This window comes from Gambusia affinis, linkage group LG01, assembly GCF_019740435.1.
Source record: "Gambusia affinis linkage group LG01, SWU_Gaff_1.0, whole genome shotgun sequence".
In the NCBI taxonomy this organism is placed as follows: Eukaryota; Metazoa; Chordata; class Actinopteri; order Cyprinodontiformes; family Poeciliidae; genus Gambusia; species Gambusia affinis.
Genome location: NC_057868.1, coordinates 38,502,360 through 38,517,645, shown reverse-complemented (window position 1 = coordinate 38,517,645; position 15,286 = coordinate 38,502,360). Strand labels below are relative to the sequence as shown.

Here is a 15,286-nt window from a genome sequence, read left to right as displayed (position 1 = left end):
TAGACTGTCTGTCACTGCACAACAAAGAACACATTGAATCATCCAGAAAGTCTAAGAAAAGCTGTAATTTTTTATTGTAAAAATATCAGCTTTGATGCCCCGTTCGTGACAGCCCAAACATATTTTTAGAACTACAGTTTTTACAGCTAAAAACAAGCAGGGAGACATAAAACAGATGTTCTTCACCGAAGGCTGCATCATCATGCTGCCAGTCTGGAGTAGAGCTGAAAAAATAAAGTCAAAATAAAAGCTGAGCCCCAAAGATGATGCCAAACACGTGCAGCTGCCATCCAAATCGTCCGAAGATGATCACTGCTGCTTTCTAATTAGCTGGCAGCCTTTTCTTCCTGCAGCACACCAGCTTAAATCAACACAGACATTTTAATCTGTCTCTGTAAAGCACAGATTACCCATTATGTTAAAGCCCTTCCAATGTAGGGAGCGATATTCTCCCCTCGACAGATTGGTATTTGTTTGAAATGGGGTATGAAATCATATTTTCTACAGTAACGTTTCTCCTCACAGCCTCTCATTCTGGACAAACAACTAACTTTCCACTTCCAAAAGCCATGGCCTCATTTTCCCTTGATGTCGGCTGTGCGTCTCTTTGCACTCTAGAATTAACATTCCCGGGCCATTTTATATTTAACACAATCAAGCCAACAACACAGTGTGCAGTTTAATGTGATGCTTCCATTACATGTCATTTCAGTAACTATGTTTGACTCGGTGTTAAGCTCCGACACCAAAAAGGGCAAAAAGAAAATCACTTGTGATTTTTTTTTCTGGGTCAAGCACTGCAACATGAAAGTGGTTACAGAGTGCATGCAGAAACTGCTGAAGTTGCCCCAGGCTCTTATCTGTTATCCCATTTGCAGATGATGTGATTTTGTTGACATCTTCAAACTAGATGGTGAAGAAGTTCACAGCACAGTAGAGTGACTTTAAGTAACTTGGTGTTGTGTTGCCAGGTTACAAAATGGAGTTGGATATAGAAAGAGAGCTCAAAAAGCTGAAATACTAAGGCATGATGCTATCTGACGCACTATTGTCTGACGTTTGTAAATGCAGGAGCTAAAATTTATTTTTCTCACCGCTGATTGTCTGGAATAAGGATGCTGGCTTCTACAGTAAGGCAGTTTCCACTGTGTGTTTTAATGCACATTTAGGTATTTTTGACGTTTGCAGTGTGTTTTAATGCACATTTAGGTATTTTTGACGTTTGCAGTGTGTTTTAATGCACATTTAGGTATTTTTGACGTTTGCTGTGTGTTTTAATGCACATTTAGGTATTTTTGACGTTTGCAGTGTGTTTTAATGCACATTTAGGTATTTTTGATGTTTGCTGTGTGTTTTAATGCACATTTAGGTATTTTGATGTTTGCAGTGTGTTTTAATGCACATTTAGGTGTTTTTGATGTTTGAACTATTAAAATAGTCACTTAGTAACCTTTTCAGAGGGCTCTCAAGCTTTGGTGGATTTTAGCAGTTGGTGAGCAGAGGCGGTCTCTAACCTCGACAATACTGCAAGTCCTCTGTATTAGCAATTCACTTAGTGATGCATGATATATTGACATTAACATACGTTTTGGCCAGTGTTCATAGTTTTTTCGTATTTAATGGTACCAAATCGATAAAGTGTGTCGATAAACATCGATTGTAATTTCTATTTTGGTGTTTGCATTTCTTGAGGGACAGAGATTGGCCATGGGGCATTTGTTTGGTTATGCGACAGTGATAGTAGATTTCACAGGTTTGTGGGTTGTTGAAAGGGTATTAAAATACATACATCAGTAAATATCAGCCAAAATGGCAATATTAATACAGGATTTCGATGTAACTGGTGTTACCTGCACGTTATGTGGGTGAAAGCTGTGTAAGAAAGGAGTGAAGGTGTTGGAAAGAAAGCATGCCTGTGCTTGTGTGTGAAAGCAGAGAAATGAGGCTTGGCAGTTTTCAAACAGGAACGCAGACCGAGGCGTACAGATGATGTCAGTCAGTTTCTAGCTACCCTACCTTTATCTTATGAACAAAGTAAACATGTGTGTTTTCAGTGAAGTTGTGTCTGACTGAGCAGTCCAGTGTTTAATCTGATAATTTGCCACCAGCAACTAAATGACAGGATGGGAACTCGGGCAATTAGTCACATTTGCTTGAGTATGGATTGTGTAATACTTTGCACTTTAAAAATGGACATGTTATACAATCATTTCAAAAGTATTCTGTTAGAAACATACAAGGAATTAGTTTATAAAAGTAAAATAGTCCATTTGGATTCTGCCAAAACTGCTTAAAAAGACAGTGAGGCAGATGTAACTATACATCCAACTCATAAGATTTACAGAACCTTAACAGTATTTTTTTTTAAATCTAAGAATCCCCATGTAACAGTTTCACCAATCTAAATTTAAAGAATCTGTAACGACAGTAGAATTTAGATTTTCATCTTGTTCTAATGCCACAAATTATAGTGAGAATTTACCTTTTCCAAGTCTTACAATTACAATAAAAGGTACTAAAGATTATAAACTCGTAATTCATCTCTGTTTTTTTTAAATAATGAAATACCTTCACCTCTCATTGTATCAGTTTTGGTTTTTGAGCAAAAGCTGATCAAATGTGGTCCAACTTCCTTAAGAAAAACTTTTGCAGAGTATGAAGTATAATTACTGTGGCCATATTTTCTTAGCGTTTAAAAAAGATTTTTGTCTTGTTTTTAACTGTGTCAAGTTTTTTTTTTCTTCTTAGTAATCAAAAAGTTGTTTAAAGTGGTCTGGGTCCTTTCACCTTTTTTTAGTTATGCTGACTAAAACCCAATGTTTGCATTTTGATGCTGACTTCCTGCAGGCAGGTTATATCAGGATTTTATAATATTTCAAGAATAAACATCCTCAGGTGTCATATAAGTTAATTTTAAGGAAGAAATGTGGAGCAAACCAAAACTCAATATTACTAATTTGACTAAAACATAAAAATAAGTGTAAGGATGACTTAATGCTAAAAAAAAAATAGTTGCGTATTTATCACATGTCTATTCCATTGTACAATGATTCCAAGTTATTATTAATCAAATAGCGCTCCAGTTTTCTGCCACATATGGTTATGGAATATGTGTGATGCAAAAGTTATTAAAATAAACCATCTGACTATTAGTAATTATCTGATTAAAAACTAATTCCTTTATTTATGTCGTTACACTGCGTCATTCTCACCATCCACACTGCTTGCTCTTTTTATTTCCCCTTTTGTGGTGGTAGATATTTGCTGCACTAACCGCCTCCTCGCAATGTTACATATTAGCCAATTATGACTTCACAGTCTGAGGTCATCAGGGGAAACCCAAAATCATTGGTTCCATGGAGAAACAGGTTTGTTTCATCGGTGCAGAGTCAGGTTTACTTCACCGACTGTGAGGTCAGTGAACCGTTCAGGCCTGACTGGATGTCATTACTCATTTAGATCAGGACCTTTAGAGTTCAAATCTGTCCAATACTTTATTTTTTTTCCCCCCCAACAACCACAACACATCTCATTTAAAGGGCAAATGTGATCATATTTTAGTGAAACTAAAGTTTTAAAGTGTGAAACAAAATAACTGGTAACTCAACCTTTGAATTTGAAAGCAGAAATTTTAAAAACATTTCTGACACAAAAAGAGCCTTCAGGTTTCTGATAATGTGTTGTCTGGAACAACAGACTGAAAACAGGAAGACATTGCTTCCTTGACAAACAAAATCTATTTTCTCTCAGGAATGAGAAGCATGTGTGGTAAAACCGTAACAAATAGGCTGAGCTTTGTCCAAACTGGGCGAGAATGATGAAAGCACAAAGGTGAAGAAATCTTCACCAAAAAACGTCAATCTGGTGAAAACACTTCTCAATTCAGGATTAAGAAACAAGCAGAAATCTAGCTCCAAAGGCTGGAGGATGAGGATGGTGACAACAGATCAACTCTAAATAGTCAGATCACCACTGAACCATTGAAATGACTGCGGGGTGTTGTTTGTGAGCATAATGTTTTTCAAATAACTAATCATTGTTTGCAAACTGTTCCATTTTTAGGCACAACAACGTGCTGAGAAAGAGTAATATTTTCTTCTCAGTGTCAGAGCCAAATGAATGACCATTTTTAGAGCCAAACCTCATATTCAAAAAGCGCTAACTGTGGAGGAACTTATAAAGTTAGCGAACTACGGCAAACTGTCTGCAGACATTTTGACTGTCACGTTTCTGCGGTGTAGTTAAACCCTCAAATGTAAAACTTGGATTGATTCCAGGTAGGAAAGTGAGACTTTTGGCTGCTTCCAATCACCACATAGCTAGCCAACAAATAAAACGTATTCGGGTAACGCAGTTGTTAAACAAAAGCCAACGATGCTTGTCAGAATGGAGCAGAAAGTATAACATCTACTGGAATGCTGCTAGAATTTTGTTTCATTTTTACATTTTTTTTGCCAAAAGCAGCAATTTGTTGCTGCTTTTGAGCAGAGCACCAGTCTGTTGCAATGTTTCTCCTCATCTCCTCCTGCTCACTGGATAAATAATCAAATAAATTATTAACTCACATTCAAGGTGGAGACATTGTGTTCTGCACTGAAACCCAATTTTGGTGTTCTGTACATACAGTTAGCATTACTCTGCAATTTTTAGTTGCCAACTTTGTTTTTGATTTCTTCTGCTCATTTTTTTAAGAGAGTAAAATTAATATAATTGTAATAAAATACAAGCCAAACACAACTGGAAAGAAGAAGTTTGAAAATCCTGAATTGTCCTTTAAAAACCGAGTGCAATAAATTGGGGTTCTGAATCTTCCTAGTTTGAGTTATAACCTTTGACCTTTCTTGAATGGATTTTACTTGAGAATCCTCCCAAGGGTGCTGAGGCTGGTGCCCACTTTATCCTTCCACTCAACTTTCTATGAATATGGATGGATGTAGCAGTCTTTTTACACCCAGATTCTTCAGCACTGACATGTTGTGACTTCCCCTGTCGATGTCTGTCTTCTGGACATCCGTCCAATCAGCAGTCTTCCCTCTGATTGTGTCTCCTGCTGAGCCAGACTGACTGTCTAGAGAATCAGGAAACTCTTACAGGTATTCTGAGTGAAGATTAGGGTGAGACACACATGTCAAAGCAAGATAAACTAATACTGCACCAAAAATAAATGAGTGTGAGGAATTTATAAAATAGAAGTTTCACTTTATGAAAAGAGTGAGAATCTTTCCATTTGTACATGGAAATTCTTTCTCCATTGCTTTGTAACCTGTAAATTTAATAAATTAACCTCAGGTTGCTCTTTACACTTGATCACACTCCTCAAAACCTCTCTAAATTATAAAAATGAGAATAGATCCCTGCTATTCAGTGCATCTTGTGTTGGGCGTAGTTGCTATTATACTGTAATGCATAAGAATGTTGACATCTTTGCAGCAACTTCCCTCTTTTCTAATCATACATTTCTGCATAATGACCTTTCATTTTTGTCCACTGGGTTGACAGGATGCATTTGCTTACTTTGATATTAAGTACTTCAGAACCTAATATAACCTTTAAAACTCTGTGCTTCATGTCTCAATGTATTCCATGATATTTGCAAACATGCAGCGACAGAAGGCAAAGGGCCTTTCCTGCAGGACACGATTCAGATGCATGATTATATAATAACTTTAGATAACATGCTAACTGTTTATAGCGAATACAAATGTGATTAAATTTGATGTAAATATTCCATCAATGCAAAAAATATACAAGTCCTACTGGGATTTTAGGCTTTTATGCCGTTTTCTGTTTCTACATGAGAATAATTTTTCAGTTGGTTAACAGAGTGTAAACAAAAGAACAAAATGCATCATGGGAACACAGAGTCACTGTTCACGTTGGAGCTAAGTGCTCCAGACCCCGAGCTGGAATAATTCTGCAAAGTTAGCACACAGAGTTGTTACTGAGAACATGACCGGACATCCTAGACAGAGTCTTATCTGCAAAGCATTCTCAATCAGACGGGAGAAAAATCTTACCAACGCTGCAGGGCAAATTCTTCTGGAGGCCAATTACAGTAAAACGTCGGTCGGAGGGTTTTAAAAGAGAAACCACAAACTGTTGAAATATTTGATCAACATCTCATCGTTGTGAAACAGACTTTTCACCAATCAGCACCTGAATATTAAACCACAGTGCAGCTAATCAGGATTTATGATGAACAATGTTTACAAAGACACTTGCAGAAATGTTTTACCATCTCCAATATAATTTGCAAACTCTGTTTTAAACAGAACTTAATGTTTGTAAATGGTTAAAATTTATATTTTCTTTAGTCTTTTTCCATTATGATAATAATGGAAATCCTTTAATGCTTACCTCAGTTACTAAAATACATATCAGGTTTGGTCACTGTTTATATTTTACATGCATGGAGAGCATTACTACATGGCTCTTGAAAAATAATATCCTAACAAATACTGCACTCCCGCAGTCTTTTTTATGTAATATAGAACACAATCACATTGCCATGACAAGTGTGATACATTTTCACATGCTGGTGTAAACGTTGATTCAGGGGGCGTGGCCAAATTCATCCCATTATCTAAGAAAGATTTTGGGCAAATAATGCAATGAACATGTTTTTTATAGGCCATAGACGTATCCTAACCTGTAAACATTTAAATATAGTTTATAAAAAGTAAACTTTTTGTACACTGCCCCATTTTTTAGCATAAAATAGATGTATGCTTGAATACGCTACGTTTTGCTAAGGGATATTTTTAAACTGAATCAGATTCATTGACAGAGTTTGTGCACACAATCAGGGAATTTGACTTTGTTTCTCATATTAAACAAATACACACTTAAAAAAATTAAAGAGCAAATATGTACATATATGTTCACCTAATCATTTCTCAAGCCTACTATAAATATATAAAAATGCAGCATTTATGTCAATAGGTGAAACACTAATCTGAACTTTATGTTAGCCACATGCTAACCCACAACATGACTATAAACCAGCAGAAGCAGATGATCAAGCCCTGAATCTAAACAACATCAGAGCCTGGAGCATCCACACCAGCAGCCCCGCCGGCTGCATGCAGGCGCGCAAGTTCATCAGCCACACGTGTCAGAGTGTGTGTTCAGTCAGCAGGCTAATAAAGTGTTGAGCCAGCTGGCAGAATCGCTGGCAGGACTTCACACACAGCCTCCCTGTGCACACCGATGCAAAACAGAGCAAGGCTGATACTTGTATCTGATGGACAGCGACTTCGTTCAGGAAGCAGGCAGATTAAACCGTGGAGGTGAGGAGATAAGTGCATTTAAAGTGGGACCCAGCAGGAAGCCAGAACAGTTGACAACATTCATTCCCCCTTTGGGAGCGGCTGCATCTCTCCAACTCATTCACTTCCAAAGCAACCAGCTGGACTGACGGAGGGAATCGAATCAAAGAGATGAAACAACTAGAAATAAAACTATCTACTGACTCTATGTGACTGGAAGGAGTGTTAATTAGAAACATTATTACAGTAACCAGCGAAGTGTGAAGTTATTTTGGTACGGCTAAAAAAACATCCAAGCCTTTTAGGAAAAATTTGAGTTTTTCCAAAATTGCCGTGTTTGCACAAGTTAATGGTTAATGGAAAAGCAGCTATTGATGCACATTAAAAACACCTGAGCATCACTGACTGAGAGACACTTCACCACAATAAACAGTTTGACTTCATACCATCTGTTAGTGGCTTTCAACCGTTCATGGCTGCACTTCCTGACTGCCAAACCAAACAACCAGCACGCTTCTGCAGCTGACCCTGTTTTCAGTGCAAACATCAAATTAAAATCATCCATCCTTCGGTTGTCTATAACCAGTTATCTTTACATGGACCTCAAAGGACTTTTTTAGAGACTTAAGAACATCGTGAAGACCAAGGAACACAGTAGACTAGTCAGGGAGAAAGTTGTAGAGACGCTTAAGGAAGGGTTAGGTTCCCAAACAATATTCCTGTTGATGAACACACTGCACAAATCTGACGTTAAGTAGGGAGCTACCCAAACAATTGCCAGCTATAATTGCAGACAAAGTAGCTTTAGGAAGTATTAAATTTAGGTGTTAGAATTTTTGACATCATTTATCATTTATCACATTAAATTGCAATTATAAAAACGTATTTCTTGTTGCCACAAAAAATTCCAACCGATAATGTTTAGAAAAAAAAAATTGTCCTTACTGTTTGGATTGACAGTTTCTCGCTCCTGTTTCTTCAATGAAAGAATCAATAAATGCCAGTATATTTGACAATAAAGTTGTTTACAGTTTAGTGGTACAAATCACAGTTATTTATGTGACGCCTAAAGAAGCACGTTACAAATGGAAAAAAATTTTCAAGCGCATTTATTGTGTTTATGGCGCTATTAGGCAATAGCCATACAGTCGCCTAAAAAAGATGCAAAAATAAATTCACTTTTATCGTTATCACAATAGTACCACAAAAGTTTACATTGTGATAAAACTTGGAGTCAATATAATCCACCCCTAGTCTAACACTTCAAGTGTATATTTTCTTCCAGATCACTACTATTAAGTACTTTGACCTACATATCAAAACCAGTGAAATGAAGTTTAAATAAAAGGTGAAAGGATATGAATGAATTTGAAAGGCGCAAAACCCAGGAACAAGCTGCTTGATTTTTGTTGTTGTTGTTGTTTTGATTCGATTTGAAATCATCTTAAAACCTTATTCTGAAAAAAACTACTCCATGCACACTTTCCAGCATTTTTGATAGAATGCAGAGGAACAGAAAAGTGGGATTTTAGGCAGGTTACAACATGACATCTCCAAACACAACAGTCTTTTCTTTCTGTGAAGGTCCCGCAGAATCTAGCCAGTTTGACTAGACTGAATGAGGGACTGGTTTAAACCGTTAATGGTCGCTGAAATTACAGCTAAATATATACATTTAAAAAAACACAGCAACGCCGTTTGTCTCACCTGTGCCGAGGTTCGGAGGACACAGAGTTATAGCTCTGGACCGACAGCAGCGTGGAGGACTTCCGCGGTCCCAGCGGAGACGGTAGCAGGCTGTTGTTGGAAGGGGACGGGGAGAGCAGGTTACCGTCCCCCGGTAAGGGGAACGAGCCTCGGCGGCTTCCCAGCAGCACCTCCGTGCTCCCCACATTGTTAAACCCGTTATCGGACGGAAGGACCAGGATTGGCGGTACTGCGAGACCTGCCTTCGATCCGGGACTAAGGACCCCAAAACTGACAGACGGCGACAGGCTGTTCATGTGAGGGGGATCCGTACAGAGACGTCCCGCTGCTGCGGAGCCGGGGTTTGCTTCATCAAACTCGGGTTCTTTGTTGTAGCTTCTTCTAGTCTCCGCTGAATTACTCCGGACTGGCCGACCGTCGAGAGAGATGTTGGTCAGGAACAAAAGAGCTGCTTGCCTTCGGCGGGAGTTCTCCCGGTTCCTCCTGTTGTATTCCCGGTAAGTGACCGTCTTTTTGCCGCTGACTGCGGTTGCAACCACAGCGCCGTGCAGTCCGCAGGCAGCAGCCGCCATGGCTCCTCCGGCCCCACTGAGGAAGCGAAGTGCGGGGAACCGCTAAAGTCTTGCATCTGTCAAATCCCTTTTACCCGGCGCTAGACCGTTTTACGCCTTTCTGCGAGCTGATTGGTCAACCAGGAAAAACGTAATGACGTTTAGAACCAGAGCACGCTGTAAACATTACAAAGATGACCGAGTAAAACAAAGGGATCAAAATATGACCAAAGTAATCAATACTCCTACAATGTTTTTAAATTCAGAGTTGATGCAAAAATGTATAGGAACCTAAAAAAAAAATTATATATATATATATATATATATATATATATATATATATATATATATATATATATATATATATATATATATATATATAAACACTTCTGTTTCAAGGGAAACCTGACCAAGAGGCAGCAACAAATATAACACAATTTTTTTTATTTCCACAAAAGCAGGGTGTAAATTACTATGTAGGAAGATATTTTGGTCATGGAAATTATATATATATATATATATATATATATATATATATATATATATATATATATATATATTTTTTTTTTTTTAAATTGAAAACATTTTTAAGTTATGCCTTCAAATATTCCGAGTAAATTTAAAAGTAGGCTAATTTTTGACACATTACTGCAATTCCAGGCTGTTATATTCATATTCTTTGTGAGACGTCAACAGAAACAGCCTAATTCACTTGTACTTTGGACCAGCTATGTTTCAGTTATTTAACATTAATATCCTGTTTTGTGTTCATGGAAATGAAGATAACTATTATGATCAAAACTTAGCAATGTCAGCATTAGTGTTATGTTTCAGTTATTTAACATTAATATCCTGTTTTGTGTTATTAATATTAAAATGACCAGATTAATACAAAACACTTCAGCAATGTCACACTTTCTGGAGTGTTTGTGCATTCCCAGTGCTCCTCTCTGAAGTTTCAGTACTGCAGTGTCTTCCACACAGCAGTTGCTGCAGTTCTGCATGACAGCAGCTCTGATTGGCTGCTGCCCTCTTGTTAAGAAATCTCAGTGGATTTACTCTGTGCTGATCCCCTGCAGTGACACAGTGCTGGCCTCGGTGAATCTAGCAGGACAGTCATAGTGTCTAGCTACAGTTTACTAGTAGACTGCTAAATATATCCTGCAGGACACACTGTAATCTCTGCCGGCTTGGATTGTGTGTGTAGTCACCCATTGATCCCCTACATCTGTAATGCGTCAGGCGAGTCACCACTTACCTGCCTGCTAAGCTGGAACAACTGTAAGGTAGAAAGCCACCTAAACCAGATTAATATTATAGGACATTCATGTTGTTCATGATTTATTGATTGATAAACCACCACAGTGTTGTAGATACATGTGAAATGTTTTTTTAAAAACAAAACCATTTAATTTAATCATTCTCGGAGTGGCGCTCCATGAAAGAAATGTTCATTCTGATCCAAAGATCACCATCCCCAGTGTCAGGCACAGAGGTGGGAGCATCATGATTCGGGACTGTTTTTCTGCTCAAGGTGCAGAATGACATCACCATGCAGAAATGCCAATAAACACAGCTGTAAAACATTAAACTCCTTAACACCAAGTATTGGTCAGAAGTTTGTCTTCCTACATGAACATAACAACAACAAGGTTCACCAAGGTTCAATCCTAGGACCCCTCTTATTCAATATCTATATGCTCCCACTGGCTCAGGTTATAACAGGAAATAATATTAGCGACCATAACTATGCAGATGACACACAGCTCTACATTACGATGTCACCAGGTGACTCAGAACCCATCCAATCACTGAACAGATGCTTAGAACAGATAAATGTGTGAATGTGCCAAAACTTCCTCCAGCTGAACAAAAGCAAAACTGAAGTTATTATCTTTGGACCTAAAGAGAAACGATCTAGAGTCAGTGCACAGCTTCAGTTATTACAACTAAAAACCAGCGATCAGCCCGAAACCTGGGAGTAGTGATGGACTCTGACCTGAACTTTCAGAGCCACATAAAGACAGTTACAAAGTCGGCCTTCTATCACCTGAAGAACATTTCCAGGATTAAAGGACTAATGTCTCAGCCAGATCTAGAGAAACTCATCCATGCGTTTATCTTCAGTCGTATTGATTATTGTAACGGTGTTTTCACAGGTCTGTCCAACAAATCAATCAAACAGCTGCAGCTGATCCAAAATGCTGCTGCTCACGTTCTCACTAAAACCAGGAAGATAGAGCACATAACACCAGTTTTAAAGTCCCTCCACTGGCTCCCTGTAGCTCAAAGAATAGACTTTAAAATACTGTTGTTGGTTTATAAATCACTGAATGGTTTAGCACCACAATACATTAAAGATTTGCTGCTGTTGTATCAACCTTCTGACTTCTCAGGTTTTCTGGTTCTGGTTCTGCTCTGCACCCCCAGAACCACAACCAAACGAGGAGAAGCGGCATTTAGCATCTATGCACCACAAATCTGGAACAAACTTCCAGAAAAGTGTAAAACAGCTGAAACACTGACTTCCTTTAAATCTCGACTAAAAACCCACTTGTTTAGAGTTGTATTTGAAACATAATCAATTGCAAATTTATTGACGGAATCTGACTTGATGATCTGTTTTTATTGTTGATTCTATGTTGCATTGTGTTTTTGTGTTTGATTTGATGTAAAGCACTTTGAAATGCCTTGCTGCTGAAATGTGCTATACAAATAAAATTTGATTGATTGATTGATTGAACAACAAAAACAACAACAACAAAAACATGTCACCAAAGCAACAAAAGCCTAGCTGGAGAACAATCACATGAGGGTCATGAAATGACTTATTTGTTCTTCAGACCTCAATCCTGAAATTCTTAGAGGGAGCTAAATCTTGAGTTGTCAAGAAAATGGATGGATTTAAAAAGGTTTTGTACCAAATCCCTCCTTAGAACTGCACAAACCTCATAACCAACGAAAAATATCTAAAAGCTGCGATTGCCCCCAAATTTTTCACAAGGTTCTGGGTCATGTTTTATTGGGTGATTAACTGCTTACAGTCGCTCCTCTCTAAAACAAACCATGAGGCAGATGTTTCTAGTCATAATTTTGAAAAAATAAATATCATTAAACAAAAAACAAACATAAATGGGTTAATCTAGTTTACATTTTTGTGATTTTAAAACATGATGCAAACAAACTGTGAAAACATGCAAGGTGTTAGTTTTACTTTTATTTATCTCTGCTTTTGCTTTTTTATCATAACGACTGAATTAATAAACAAGTAAACCATAAAATTTTAGTCTCCATCTGAAACACCACTTTCATTATTTCCATATTAACAAAGACGGATTTAATGGAAGCAGGATTTTGCATTAAATCATTAATGACACTATATTCATCCTTTTTGCACTGTGTGTCACTGCTATTGAAAGGGAAATTACTTTGTTATGACAAATAATTTGTTTCTGTTACATAATTACACAGAGCGAGTGGTGCATCTCGGGTGAAGCTCATGGGTGCTCTGACAGTCCCTGCTGATGTTCACTGATGCTGGCACAGAGCAAAGCCAGGAGGGGAGAAGAGAAGCAGTGCATCATGGGTAGGTCACGATGCAGAACAATGGGTCAATGCAGCATTGGGACTAAAATGCATCGGACTTTCCGTGTATTCAAATCAAAATCAATCTATGCTTTTTATTCATAGCTTTTATCTGAACTGCAGAAACATAGTTTTTCTTTTGTCCTCACCTGCCACCTAGTGGTGACAAATACATATTACATCCTTATCAGACAGCAGTAACACCACACAGTCATCGTTTAAGATTTTCCATGTAAACTGTTTGTACAAGATACACAATTTTATGCCGACTTTATACAAATTTGCATATTTCATAATATTTGGAACATTTTGTAAATGTTTTTGCCGGACAGCAAAATTACAGTGAAGCAAACTCAAAATAAGTTTTGTATTTATAACAACAACAACTATGCAGTTAATGTCTTTTGACAGATGATAAAACACATTTTTGTTCCTTTTTTGTCAATAACAGAGTGTCAATAAACTTTATTTATATTGCTAAGTAGATTTGTTACCTAACAAAAAACTGTTTGTTTTTTTTTAACCCTAACCCCTAAGCAGAAAGTTTAAGGTCAAATTCAAACAAATCAAATATTTTTGGTAAATAAATATGAAGAGCAGCAGGGGAAGATGGAGGAGAGGAATATTGTATTAAATGGGATTATTTAGGGGCTTTTTTCTATCTGAGGGCCACAGATACAGTTGCTTTTGCTGTTTTTTTCTTTTCTTTTTTTAAAATTCAGCTTTTAAATATAAGCTGGATGACTGATATTGCTTGTAGTAAATATTACCTCAAAATGAAGGAGAGGATTCAGCACAAGCTTAATTCCTAACTTTAAGGATACCAATTTAATTTCACCACTGGGTGAAGTAGAGTAAAGCAAATAGATGAGCCTTGCGTCCTTTGGTGGCAAACTGAGGAATTTTTCTGATGCCATGCGTGTTTTTGTTTCTTGTTGCTTAATGAAATTGTTCTGAAATGATTTTTAAAATGTTTGAATTTGATGATAAACTATGTTATACGATTTGTAAGAAGCAGAGACTTTTAAATGCATGAACCTACATGGTCTTCTGCACTGTATCCCTCGTTTAATTTCAAGATTATTCTAGTAGAGTTCCTGTTACCATAAACAGCTTATAGAGTCATTTATCACTTTTAAGTGTAAATCTTAGAGTAGTAAACAAACACTTGAGCAATAATACTCTGTTCCAGAGGTCAGCTTTTGCTCTTCCTGCTACAAAATAAAATTTGTCTAGTGGTAGAAAAATTTGATTGGGTTTTATAAATGTATGTAAAATTAAATGTTTTATTTTAAACCTGTGAGCTGATGAGTTGTTAATTTTGACCACTAGAGGGGAGTGTTGTTGAATAAATGTTTGAATTGCGTTCCTGGTTTCAACAAATCAAACAAAAAGCGATTTAATGTATTTTATGTTTATGGTGAGAAAACTGATAGATATGCGATGAAAGAGGACTCATAAACTCAAACATTTATAAGTTTGAGTGATTTAGAACAGGTCATAATTGTAAATTGAATTCACAATGACACAAAATTTAGATTTAAATTTCAAAATTCTGAGGTCCAATTATTTTCAAACCCATAATTACAGTGTGATATGCAAAGTCTGAATTATTATAGGTATAGTTACATAATTACAAGATTAAAGAGTCATAGTTAAAAATGTCAAGTTTTAGTTGTAAAATAATATTTATACTTATAAGTTTGTCACAAATCTAAGATAAAAAGTTTTCAGTCATGTTTAAGATAAAATGTTATTTAAAAACAATTCTGCGTTAAATAGTTATAATTATGAGTTTTGTTGTAATTCATATAAGATTGAATTTATCTGCTTTGTAGATAATTGAGATTAATAATGAAATGGAAAAAGTCCCATTATGAGTCTGTAAGTCAAAGTAAACTCATAATCATGAGAATAATTTATATTGTGAAATATAAGGTATAAGATGCAATCCATTCTTGAAATTTAAATTACAAATTTCAAATGAATGAAGTTTATAACCCATATTTAAGATATAAAATGTTATAATTATTAGATGCTGTTTTATATTTTAGAGATTTAGTTACAATTGCATTTTTTAAAGACCTAGCTATGAAATAATTGTAATAATAATTAGTTGCAGTCATAGTTCTGGAATAAAAGGTTTTCACTTTCAAACTAAGAACTTTTAAAGTT

The 15,286-nt window shown here is 36.6% G+C and overlaps 2 protein-coding genes across 3 annotated transcripts in view; one reads left to right on the top strand and one right to left on the bottom strand.

Annotated features, from left to right (window-relative positions):
- cables2b (Cdk5 and Abl enzyme substrate 2b) overlaps window positions 1-9,610 on the bottom strand; it is a 39,516-nt gene extending 29,906 nt beyond the window's left edge. Inside the window, exon 1 of the mRNA XM_044124036.1 lies at window positions 8,976-9,610. Within this exon, the coding sequence (XP_043979971.1) occupies window positions 8,976-9,547 (572 nt within the window). The 5' untranslated portion in view covers window positions 9,548-9,610. The remainder of the gene's footprint in view (window positions 1-8,975) is intronic.
- Window positions 9,384-15,286, top strand: part of gdap1l1 (ganglioside induced differentiation associated protein 1-like 1) — a 50,907-nt gene continuing 45,004 nt past the window's right edge. For both annotated transcript variants that reach the window (XR_006371285.1, XM_044124057.1), the window contains exons 1-2: window positions 9,384-9,472; window positions 12,998-13,112. The gene's annotated coding sequence lies outside the window, so the exon portion shown is untranslated. The remainder of the gene's footprint in view (window positions 9,473-12,997; window positions 13,113-15,286) is intronic.